This window comes from Sinocyclocheilus anshuiensis, unplaced genomic scaffold, assembly GCF_001515605.1.
Source record: "Sinocyclocheilus anshuiensis isolate Anshui unplaced genomic scaffold, SAMN03320099.WGS_v1.1 scaffold1023, whole genome shotgun sequence".
NCBI lineage: Eukaryota > Metazoa > Chordata > Actinopteri > Cypriniformes > Cyprinidae > Sinocyclocheilus > Sinocyclocheilus anshuiensis.
The window spans coordinates 291893-304879 of NW_015546084.1; the positions used below are offsets into that span (position 1 = coordinate 291893).

The window sequence follows — 12987 nt, forward strand, 5'->3', positions numbered from 1 at the left end:
GGTAAACTATTAATTGGTTATTCTACAATTAATTGTACTATAAATGATACTACAGTTGGAATGTACTGTAAATTGATAAACTGTTCGGCGTGATGACATATCTCCGACAGCGTCTGTAGTCCCATTTAGCAACTTGTTAAAAAAATCATGAGTGGGGTGTAACTGGTGTGTTTTATGTCGTAGAATAAAACGTAAAAGTATCTTGAGCTTGTGTGAACCACGGATTGATTAAACACAAGGGGTCATTAATGATGCTTACATTATAACATGTGCAAATTCACACACAACGTATCTTTAATTTGGCCACAACTGCAGGTGCCTTAATATCCAAGAAGCTTTAGAGAAAATATGAAATAAGTTTAATGTTATTATAGATTATAAAACAAAGTGACATCATTAGGGATGGGCGATACCCCTTATTTTGTTTTCGATATGATACAGATATTTTTCAAGGCAGTATCGTCGATATCGATACCGATTCGATACTTCTGCACTAAACTTTTAAATTATGAAATGTATTAAATGATTAAATTACTAAGAGTAAAATGGGTTGCAGTCATAAAAATTGTTATATATATCTTAGTCCAGCTATTTTAAACTGTTTGATCACATTCTAAGGTTACTATTATGAATAAAAACCCTTATACAACATTGATAGGAATACTGAGATCAAATACAAAAAAATACAACCATCAACGTATTTCAAAATTGTTACTTTTTTGTAACATATCATCACATTTTTATATTAGTGCTACCAGTATTACAACATTAATATTCTAACTTATTTGTAACATTTGAACTTTTGATTTAGTGCAATATTTTGTACTGCCATTAGGGACTGCCAGTGAATGGCTGTTGCATGCATAAAATGCAACCTTTACATGATCAATGTTATCTTTCAACGTTCAATTTAAATAATTGTAATTGCACAAACTATGTAGGCTACAATTTCAATTTGTTTATTGTGAACTAACTCAAACATTTATGTTTTTATTTCTGTCCTCTGATAAACATTGTTCAGGGCTGCCATTCCCAAAAGCTTTAATGCTTTCTTATGATACTTTTGGGAAAAGCAGCCCTGTTTGAATGCACTGTCAGCAGTGAGTGAATGCTCTCTGTGATTGATTGGTTCTGTCTTGCAACATTTGCGTGTGTTCAGATAAGCAGGAAAATAGTTATATCCTACACAATTACTCGCTAACAAAGGTTATTCGTCCAATTCAATGCATATTGTATGCACTATTATTATTATTATTATTATTATTTTTGTTAAATAAACAAAACCACTGGTAAATAAAATGCACCTTAGTATCGATATTTTTTTGTTTGAGTATCGATACTTTCTATACTCGCGTCAGTATCGATATATCGATACTTCGGATCGATACGCCCATCCCTAGACATCATAGTTCCCCTGCTTTGGACAGTCAAATCTTCAGTTGGCTCCAGCTCAGGTTTTCGGTTCGGAGGTTTTCGCGCGAAAGAAACCTTTCACAGTGAACTCTGCATTGATAATATACTACATCTCTACATATTACTATTTCTTAAATATTAGTGTAGTGTAGTGTACTGTAAAATAGAGCAGAGTAGTGTGCTAGTAGCGAGTCAGTCTGTTTTAGTGAACCGCTTTGCTGATTTATTAAAAAGATCCGACTCTACTGATTAATTGATTCAAACGATCCGAATGATTCGCTTGGAGGCGCCCACAAGCTGTTCTGTGACAATTGATGGACCGATTTGGGGAAGATGGACTTTGATAAACCACGGCCACACAATTAGTCTGATCAATTCTTCTGTTTTCTAAGCTCCTTGTATGCCTGATCCCAGTCTACCGTTGCGGACTCCTTGTAAGCTAAAGGTCTGTTCCATTTAAAGAAAAGGGGGCCCGGCACTTTTTTTCCAGCATGGATGTGCACATGACCAGCTCTCTCTTTTGAATTGATGTTCTAATTAATTAAGCCATTAAATCCACCTCAGCTTTTTTGTTTTTTATTAGGGACAATGGCAGCGGTAACAAGTCCGGAAACGACACCTCAGCCCCGGGTTTATTTTCAAACACCACCCGGTACCGAAGAAGAAGTGCCACAGAAGCAAGGACGAGTGACCGTAAAATATGACAGAAAAGAGCTGAGGAGGCGACTGAATTTGGAGGAGTGGATAGTTAGCCAGTTAATGAATCTGTACGACTGCGAGGTAGGACACAAAACACTGTCAGTGCTCTGATCGCGTGCAATCCTTTGTTGAAGGAATGACAGCTCTTTCTTTTCAGGACTCGTGCACCGGTATTCCTCTCGTTCCATTTGTCATGTCCATTCTGCATGATAATTGCCTTGCGTTCACAAATTGTTGCTTATTAAGAGCAGCATGACATCTTTTATTTTGATGTCTTGATTTTTAATCGATGTTAATTTTATGGTTATGCATTTACACATGGAAGGGCGTGGCATGATAGAACTACAGACAAAGCCATAAAACAAAGGTGAGCCTCATGGACAGGTGCTGCTAGGAAAAAATTGAGCACCTAATGCATCCTTTATGCATAATGCATCCATTCATATTTCATCGAAAAGTGGGCTTGCCTCATGTTAATGTGACAGATCTATATGAGCAAGGAGCTCCAGTTGCATGAACAAAGACATGGATTCCAATCCCAATATATTCATGTCAACAGATACACAAAACCCAGGTATCACTGATTAGGATTTTTATGTCAGTTGCACATATTTACAGTAGGTGACACTGGTCAAGATAGGTTTTTTTTGTCTTCCTTGTAACCCCCTGGGATGTTTGGAATCACCCTTCTAGCCATTGTGATGATGTCATCTGTTCAGACATGCAAAGCATGCTTCACTTTGAGCTCGACTTAACCTCCAGGGCTCCAGGGCTAATATAACTGACCTAGATTATGTGTCATGTAAAACTATGCAGCTCGTAAAATGAGATTTTTCTGAATGCTCTTTTCAACCCAGCGGTAGGCCTCATCCTGAGCTAAAATCTGGCTTTGGGAATCCACATTTCGCTTTGTCTCACTGACATACTCCAAAGTAGCCCGAATCTATTGGATTTGCTTGACAGCCTCTGACTTGGTTTCTGATGAATGGTTTCTTATGTCTGAACACAGTCCTACGCATTACTGTGATATTTGAATAATAAGGGAGAGGAAAATAGAAGCACACATATTTGAACCCGTGAAATGTCATCTGAATCCCACAGGTTATTTGTATAATAATGTGGTCTGACAAGAGAACTCTTCTATTATATTGCTAGTCTCAGCAATGTTTGGTCCAATTAGGCTGATGTTTAGAATGCACATCTTAAATCACAACTGCCCTCAGCAAAAACTGAAGATAAATGTTTGTACCTAAGAGGAGAACGATGCACGCTGACAAATTACATAACCTAATTTAAACAGGTTTCTACTGTGGCCTTTCTTCAGAGTAGCATGGACAAAGGTTGGCTTAAATGTGTTTTTTGTTTAATGATTATATTTTGTGAGCATATTTTGTACCTTTAATGGTTTTACAGTCAGGTTTACATTTTCTTATTGAGCTCACATTATTTACATGGAAGAAATACTGTGTGATGGATAACATAGCCTACTGGTCATTATCATAAAATAAACTGGGTGATCAGGACTCAAAGTGGCTACTTAACAATTAAATAAATAAACTGACATGAAATACAAAAAGTTATGGGTCATAAGATTTTTTAAATGTTTTAAAGAAGTTTCTTGTGCTCACCAATGCTGCATTTATGTAAGCAAAAATACAGTAAAAACACTAATATTGTGAAATGTTATTATTAAAAATAACCATTGTCTATTTGAATATATTTAAAAATATATTCCTGTGATGCGAAGCTGAATTTCCAGCAGTCATTACTCCAGTCCTTAGTGTCACATGATCCTTCAGAAATCATTCTAATATGCTGATTTGCAGCTCAAGAAACATTTATTATTATCAATGTTTACACAGTTGTGTTGCTCCAAGAAATATTTTTTATTGTGCTAGTTATGCCAGTGTTTTTGCCTGCCATTTCTTTTACTAGCCACAACACACACTATATTTTAGTAAAAGCTGAAAATTATTTGGCTATATTGTAACTTCATGACCGCAATAAATTCATAAACATGCCTTGGACTTCCTCATTATTGAGCCCTGATTTGACCACAGAATACCATGATTGATCAGTCTTCTCAGTCCCATTACTGTATCATGAATTGCTGCATTAGTCTGCAAGTTACAGATGCAAGAGAAGGTGTTTTACTTTAAGAGTAGCACCTCTGGATAGGCTTTGGTCAGCTGTAGTGTGCTAGAGCGACTCTACAATATAGGTCAGTGTGAAGGGTTTCATAACAAACCTGCTTTTTTAATGTCTGCAATAGCACAAAACTTGTGACAATTCCTTCCACGGCAGCTTTCCTCCCCCGTCTCCCTCAGCACATATAAACTCACTAATGGTGCTTAATAGCACTACAGGAACAGCAAAATGAGAGTGATTCTTTGATGAAAAGGAGTGTGACTGCAAACTAGCTGCAATAAGACATACAAATCCTGGGCTTTACAGAGCAGAGGCTGAAGCTGTGGTTGTGCTTCCATTCACTTACTGTGTCTCAACCTAAGAAGCTATCAGACAGCATTGTGTGGATAGAGACACAATGTTGTCTTTGTAAGCTGACAGGAAGTGAATGGAAATTGTTATTTTTACAAGCACACAATAAATCGCACTCCGACATGAGGATCAGCCCTTCCTGTTGTGCAGAGAGGATGTCATGCACAAAGGCCAGAGATGGCTGCATTTCTGCTCTCAGAAACAAATAATGCAAAAATTGTACCTTTAGGAGAACAACAGCTTGTCACTGAGGCAACTCTGTATCTTATCAACCCCTAAAAGGTTTACAATTGTGCCTTAAAGGGACAGTCCACTCAAAAAAAAGATGCAATTCTGTCATCATTTATTTACCCTCATGCCATTCCAAACCTACACTACCAGTCAAAAGTTTTTGAACAGAAAGATTTTTAATGTTTTTTAAAGAAGTCTCTTCTGCTCACTAAGCCTGCATTTATTTGATCCAAAGTACAGCAAAAACAAACATTTTGAAATATTTTTACTATTTAAAATAACTCTTTTCTATTTGAATATATTTTAAAATGTAATTTATTCCTGTGATATCAAAGCTGAATGTTTAGCATCATTACTCCAGTCACATGATCCTTCATAAATAATTATAATATTCTGATTTGCTACACACAAAAAAACATTTATTATTATTATGTTGAAAACAGCAGAGTATATTTTTTTCAGGTTTCTTTGATGAATAGAACGTTCAGAAGAATAGCATTTATCTGAAATAGAAATCTTTTGTAACATTATAGATGTCTTTATCATTACTTTTGATCAATTTAAAGCATCCTTACTAATTAAAAGTAATTTCTATAATTCTATAATTTCTATAATTCATATATATATATATATATGTGTGTGTGTGTGTGTGTGTGTGTGTGTGTATGTTACAAAAGCTTTTTTTTTCAGATAAATCCTGATCTTTGGATCTTTCTATTCATCAAAGAATCCTGAAATAAAATGTACTCAACTGTTTTAAATATTGATAATAATTATAATAAAAATGTTTCTTAAACAGCAAATCAGCATATTAGAATGATTTCTGAAAGATCATGTGACATTGAAGACTGGAGTAATGATGCTGAAAATTTAGCTTTGATCACAGGAATAAATTACATTTGAAAATATATTCAAATAGATATCACTTATTTTAAATAGTAAAAATATTTCACAATATTACTGATTTCACTGTATTTTGGATCAAATAAATGCAAATTTGGTGAGCAGAAGAGAATTATAAAAAAAAAAAACATTAAAAATCTTACTGTTCAAAAACATTTGACTGGTAGTGTATGTGACTTCCTTTCTTCTGCGAAACACAAAAGAAGATATTTTGAAGAATGCTGTTAACCAGTTCCCAATGGTTCCAATAGACTTCCATACAATAGAAGTCAATGGGAACCAAAACTGTTTGGTTACCAACATTCTTAAAAATATCTTCTTTTGTGTTCTGCCAAAAAAAAAAGTCATACAGGTTTGGAATGACATGAAGGTGAGTAAATGACAGAATTTTCATTTTTTGGGTGGAGTGTCCCCTTTAAGGGTATATTGCTACATATGTTTCTTTCAGTGGTAGATAAGGCACAGATTGTCCTTTGTGACAAGCTGTTGCAACCCTAAAGGTACAGTTTTTGCATATTTGTGGGACACTGGGACATGAAAATAATAGTGGACCAGCCCTTGTTGGCTACATAAACTCTTGAGATCAGGAGATGTTTGCCTGATTGATTTCACCTCATACTGGTCTACATAGTTAAGGACCTGATCACCGTTCTTTGGCTTGTGAATTATTCACTTTGACTTTTTTAACGTCTCTCTCATCAGTGGTTCTGTATTTTGCAGGAGGATGAGGTGCCTGAGCTGGAAATAGATGTGGATGAGCTGCTGGATCTGCCCAGTGATGTTGAGAGAGCCATTCGAGTGAAGGTCTAATCAGATCTTTAATACATTTAACTTGATTCTGTTCACTTCAGATATCTCCTCGTAAGAATATTAACGTTCAAGACGTTCACCCTTCTGCGCTGAATTGCGCATCCCTCTGACATTTCATCTGCAGGTGGTTTGACAGTAATCCTTTCAGTCTTGAGCTCTTTTTGAAGACAACATTTTCAGCAGATTTATTTCAGCGTTTCCGCTTTCATTGGTACACAGTTGGAAAAACAGCAGATTAGTCCGAAAGGCATTAAATCTCTTTCCATTTTTGTTTTCAGATGCTGCTGGTCGACTGTTATAAGCCTAATGATGTAAGTGCCATTTGGAATATTAATAGCATTAGCAATTACCTTCATTACAGGCGGTCGTGATATTCTTAGAGCCACCGAGTCACTCATTACAATGCGATTATGCTTCATTTAATCACACTCTGGACAGAAATATGCCTTTTCTTGCCATAATTCTTGCTCTGGCCACCTGCAGGATTTCATAGTGGCGTTGCTGGAGAAGGTCCGAGGGATGCAGAAACTCAGCACCCCCCAGAAGAAAGGGGAGCTGACGCCATGAGATCACCACAGCTCCTCCCACCACCACAAAACCAACCTGTCACTCCAAACCCAGAGGAGAGATGCAGGCATGCAGACCCAACCACTAAACCACAGCGTCTGTCAAACGGAGATCAACGATACGAGTCCAGCCAAGCCAATCTCAGCTGCAGGTTGAGCACCCCAAACTGTTTTTACTTCGTCTTAGTACTGTTTCAGCATATATTACATGCAGAGTGTGGTAGTGTCCCTTTAGCTTAAAACTCCGAAAAGGAATCGAATGGTTGATGTTACGGTTACACTGTTCACTAATACACATTTTTCAGCCAGGTAACTTGGCCCGATGTATCCGTCTGTAATAGAGTAGGAAATTAGAACAAAGCTGATTTCTTTTCACCCCCCTTTTTTGTCAGTCAGTCTCTCACATCTGCTCTTTCATAATGGCGGAATAATTTTTTGCAGGCCAGAAAATAGTAGTTTTTAGATGTGGGGTTTCAGATTTTGGGGTGTGTTGATGTAATGCGGGAAGAGGGAGGGGGGATGAGAATTGTGAACTTGTGTTTTGTAAGCCATTTTTAATCTACCATTTTTAGGAAAAAAAAAAAGACAGGTCTGTGTTTAGTACTACTGCTTTTAGAAATCATTTGACTGAGGAAAATCAAACTAGTTTGAGGATGACGAGTAGCAATACTGATAGAGTGAATTTGCCAATATGTTACATCTGATATTTTTACAAAAATGAAGATGAAGAAGGCTAAGAATGAACATGCTTTGTTGGTGTAGGCCAAGGTCAATGCTAAATGACGCTCAAAGCCCGCCTATCTTTTGTAAATAAAATGTTTATTCAATTTCAAGTGAACACGATTTGAGAAATGCATAGGTTGATGATCAGAATTTGTTGGAATGGCAAAAACTGTACTGTGTGCACTCTCACAACCAAATATGTGTAGTAAGGCTCGCAAATAAAGAATGGTGCTACATACATGTCTGAAAAGCTGTGTCATTCGTTTTTTGAAAGGGAAACATACAAAAAAATGTGAAAGTGTTATTATCAAGCTTCTTTTATTTCTGTAACCTTTTGAATATCTGAAAAATGTCTTTAAAGTGATAGTCCACTCAAAAATGAAAATTCTGTCATGTACTCATACTCATGTCATTCCAAACCTGTATAACTTTATTTTTTTTGTATAACACAAAAGATGATATTTTGAAGAATATTGGGAATCTTCAGTTCAATTGACTTCCATTCTATTTTTTTGTCCTTACAATGGAGTCAATGGGAACAAAAATCATAGCATTCTTCAAAATATTTTCTTGCATGTTCTACCGAAGAAAGAAAGTCATACCGTTTTGGAATGACATGAGGGTGAATAAATAAGAGTTTTCATATGCGGGTGGACTCTCCCTTTAACACCAGAAGTTGCTATGTGGGTACAGTGGACAGCAGTGTAGCACGCAGCTGCAGTCGATGATCTTGCTGCAAACACACTGACTTTAAATGCTTAAGACTGACAGGCCCACAAATCTGTCACTATAAATCAGATCTTCGCTCAATGCTCAACAGTTCTACTTCAAAGATGAGTGTGGCACCACCTAATGGGAAAACAGATTTGCAAAGTGAGACAGTATTCTGCCAGTATCTATAATGATTAAGAAGCTTTAAAAAAATAAAAAAAAATAAATAAATAATAAGCCAAATATTTTCTTCGAACTAACTTCACTTTTTTGTTTTTAAGAGCAGCTTAAGTGTCCAAATACTTCTTACAGCTACTCTAAGTCAAGGTAAATGACCTATGGATCCCTAACATATAAAGCTTTAATCTTTCATTTATTGTAGAAAAATATATAATATTAATGTGTCTGATATCAGACTCCATGTTGAAAATTGAAGAAAGAATTGCTAATCATCTTACCTGGAATTTTAGGTGGTGCTCCTCTGTCACCATAACCTGTAGTTAAACAGTCACATATTTGAAGATGTGGTCTAAAATCATACATTTTTGATGGATTTTGAAACTCATGGAACATATTACATTTCCATAACATACTCACCAAGCTCAGAGGGAATAACCAGCTTCCTCTTCTCACCCTCACACATCCTAAGAGTTAAGAGAAGGAACATCACATGCTAAATAGGTTTTTTATAAATGAATACATCAAAGATATATCAGGAAATCATATTGAAAGAAAAAAGGTTAAAGGACGTCAAATTTGAACTTTAACACACTTGAGCCTATTTGCAGACCACTAGGCCACATCATCAACACATGCCAATAAATGTGACCCTGGAGCACAAAACCAGTCTAAGTCGGTGGGGTATATTTGTAGCAATAGCCAACAATACATCGTATGGGTCAAAATAAGCAATTTTTCTTTTATGCCAAAAATCATTAGGATATTAAATAGAGATAAGCAGCAGGACTCTGAATTAGCTTACGCTGATCAATAAGGTGCATTTTAACTAGCAAAACACTTCCGCTAATAATCACAGCATTTTTTTGTAACGTGCTGGAATTATTTTAGAGGAAGTTAATTGGATAACGGCTACGGTTTTCTGCTGAACCATGTTTAACGTTATTAGGATTATTCGCTCACTGTACCGTGTGCTATAAATTTAGCCGTCTACAAAGAGAGACGCCTAAGATAAATTTCTATTGTAGTAATTTTAATGCTTAATTGATGGATACAAATGCAATTACCTGTAATAAGAATAAAATACTCGTCCCTTCCGAATCTCAGAATGAGTCGTTCATCAGGAAGTGACGTCGGCAGGCCTGGATCGCTTCCTACTAGCTTTCCAAAATTCAGTATGTCATTTAAAATTTAAGAGGGTTAAGAAATAATAATTAAAAACTATATGTATTTTTAAATCATGTAATATTCAAATAAGAATGTTATTTAATACTACACTGACAAATCAGACGCGGTAATATTATAGGTTGTTTTGAGGAAATACTGGGGCGGTGAAACGGGACTTTTATTTTGTTTGCCGCTAAGATTATGAAGAGTCACACATGGGGGCGCTATTTCCTCATAAATTACTTTATTTGTAAAACATCTAAACCCCAGGTGATAAACGTTAAAAACATGTTTTTATTATAATAAATAATAATATAATAATAGGCATATTATTTTATGAGGAAAAGTCGAACCGTTTTGAAGATGAGGAGTGAAATTAGTAAAGGCGGGTCTAAATGTAAGCAAGAGGTGTACTATATATTATACTGCACATTGCTAGATTCAGTATTTCAAAATATCATCTTATTAAAACATCTTATTGGGAGATATAGAGTAAGAACTAATATTTAGCATTTTATGTGAGTAGTCTGATATGGGCCTAAAAATCGAATTGATTTTCATTACAAGATATCCGAATTTGAACATATAAATACGATCTGCACCAAATTGCATTTCTGCTCAGTTTGGGCTTCTGAATAAAACTGTGTTTTACTTTGTTTCTTCCCAAGAATGAGCTCCATATTTTCCCTATATCACTACTATGGGCCATAAAAGCCCGATGTATCAAATATGATACAACACATAAAACTTGTATGATTTCTTTAGGTTTCCTTTTTAATTCAAGGTTCTTATATGTAAGGTTGAATAAACTGTTCCATCAAAGACATTCTGACTATTATTTTCTATGACAGGTTTTAAAGGGTTAAAACTACAAGTGGCAGAAATCTTTTCAGGGAGCGTGGCACATATTCAACCTCCACCCTGAACAAAAGCATCACCATAATCGCTTCATTCATCTGTCTGAAGGTTTCTCAGTTCAATCCCATGAGTCACATGTGACTGTATGTATGTGACTGCAATAAAAAAGGTTTGCGTTGCTGTGGGTGACCAAAAGTGGGCAGACAGCCTTCTTGATTCTGTCATTTGACTCTCTCTCTCTCTCTCTCCTGTGGCTTGTTTCAGTGAGACGGACTGAATGCAAATGAGCCAGCTGCTCTCCCCAAAATTCGCTGATGTCTTCACAGACATTTTCAACATCTCGCTAAGCCAGGCTGTTGTCCCCACATGCTTCAAAGCAATTTTTCTTTTATGCCAAAAATCATTAGGATATTAAATAGAGATCATGCCCCATGAAGATATTTAGCAAATTTCATACCGTAAATATATCAAAACTTAATTTTGGATTAATAATATGCATGGCTAAGAACTTCATTTGGACAACTTTAAAGGCAATTTTATCAATATTCAGATTTTTTTTGTTGCACCCTCATATTCCAGATTTTCAAATAGTTTTATCTCAGCCAAATATTGTCCTATCCTAACAAACCATACATCAATGGAAAGCTTATTTATTTATGTATAAATCTCAATTTCAAAAAAATTGACCCTTATGACTGGTTTTGTGGTCCAGGGTCACATATTTAACAGTTTCACAACGGCTTTATTAGACAAACTTTAGGTTCATCTCTTTAAATCCTTATCCAGATTGATGACAAATAATCTCAGATCATCTAGAAATGCAGTAGTGCTGCTGCTCACCCCAACAAACCCTGATCCCAGCCCTTGATGACCTGTCCCGTGCCAAGAGTAAAGGTGAAGGGCTGATTCCTCGGTATACTGCTGTCAAATTCTGTCCCATCCTCCAGTTTCCCCTGCAGATAAAAACAGGACTGTTAGAAGACGACATTTTTGGGCAAGAATCATATTTAGGTCAGAACAGTCAGACGCTTACAGTGTAGTGCATGTTCAACACGTCTCCCTTGCGGGACTTTATAGGACAGTTGTCCACCCTTTTCTTGATTCCAATCTGTAGTTTTTTCTTCTCAGCCCCTTGCACAAGTGCCATGGGGATGGACATCAGAGTGACAACTAATTTTATTTATTTATTTATTTTTATTTTTTTACATTTGACCTTATTTGTATATTTGTATAGTTGTATTTTATATTTAATCTGTATATCTGTATTTATGTTCTACTGTTAGTGTTACCTGTATGCACCAAGGGTCTGAGAGTAACGCAATTTAAATTCTCTGTGTGTATGTGCTGTACATGTGGAAGAATTGACAATAAAGCAGACTTGACTTGACTTGAAAATGACCCCCCCTCCCCCTCAAGTGTCTCTTACTGTTCCCATAAATCACAACAGACTCAGTCTATGGGCAGGCATGTGTTACATTTGACCTTAAATGAATAAATTATTACAGGCTTCAGCAGATGTGCAGTAATCATGCTGTGCCTACCAAATGTCGCCATCACAGATTGTTGGTTAAAATTAATTGAAGACTATGTGTTCCCTCGACAATGTGTTCATGTCTTATTTGAGAATTAAAGGCTGCTCCACATTGAGGTACAGTGTTTGTTTGAGTACTTGCTTTTGAAAGTACTCAAAGTATTGAGTAAAGTTGAAAGTTTGTACCTTACTGTAGCAGAACTGAAAATGAGCAGGGCAGATACTGACCCAACGGACAAAATACACAGACTCATCCTTAAAGGATTTAAAAACACCTTCCCAAGTACAGCATGTTTACTAAAAAAGGTCTTCTACTAGAAATTGTTCTCCTTACTGAACACAACAGTGACCGCACAGTTTTTCCAGTGGCCTTGGTTCAGAAAGTATTTTTCACCATAGAAAAAAATGTACCAAACCAAAAAGATGAGATTGCACCACATGTAAACTTTGTTTTAAAGCATTTAAAAATTTAATAAAATAAAATAAAAACACATGACTCTACATAGGACAAATGGTTGGGATAAAATAAATAATAAATGTTCAAGACTTATTTTTTTGAGGGAATATACAGTACAGAATAGTAATCAAACCAAAACTATGATACAATATAAAAAACTGATAACGGTAATTGTGTAGAAGTATAAAGTTAATTGCAAAAAATACATAAATAAATAAATAAATAAATAAATAAATAACTAA

The 12987-nt window shown here is 35.8% G+C and overlaps 1 protein-coding gene across 1 annotated transcript; it reads left to right on the forward strand.

The window, feature by feature from the left end:
* The first annotated feature begins 1661 nt into the window (after window positions 1-1661).
* LOC107700016 (protein phosphatase 1 regulatory subunit 14B-like) lies at window positions 1662-8129 on the forward strand. The gene is made up of 5 exons (XM_016501505.1): window positions 1662-1858; window positions 1997-2193; window positions 6466-6549; window positions 6834-6866; window positions 7039-8129. Exons 2-5 carry the CDS (start codon window positions 2002-2004, stop codon window positions 7120-7122), a joined length of 393 nt encoding a protein of 130 aa, XP_016356991.1. The 5' UTR covers window positions 1662-1858; window positions 1997-2001; the 3' UTR covers window positions 7123-8129.
* The last annotated feature ends 4858 nt before the right edge of the window (window positions 8130-12987 follow it).

Coding starts and splice junctions, on each gene's coding strand:
- LOC107700016 (XM_016501505.1), top strand. CDS start 2,002: ATGGCAGCGGTAACAAGTCCGGAAACGACACCTCAGCCCCGGGTTTAT. Junction 2,194..6,465: donor TGAATCTGTACGACTGCGAG/GTAGGACACAAA, acceptor TGTATTTTGCAG/GAGGATGAGGTGCCTGAGCT. Junction 6,550..6,833: donor AGAGAGCCATTCGAGTGAAG/GTCTAATCAGAT, acceptor TTTTGTTTTCAG/ATGCTGCTGGTCGACTGTTA.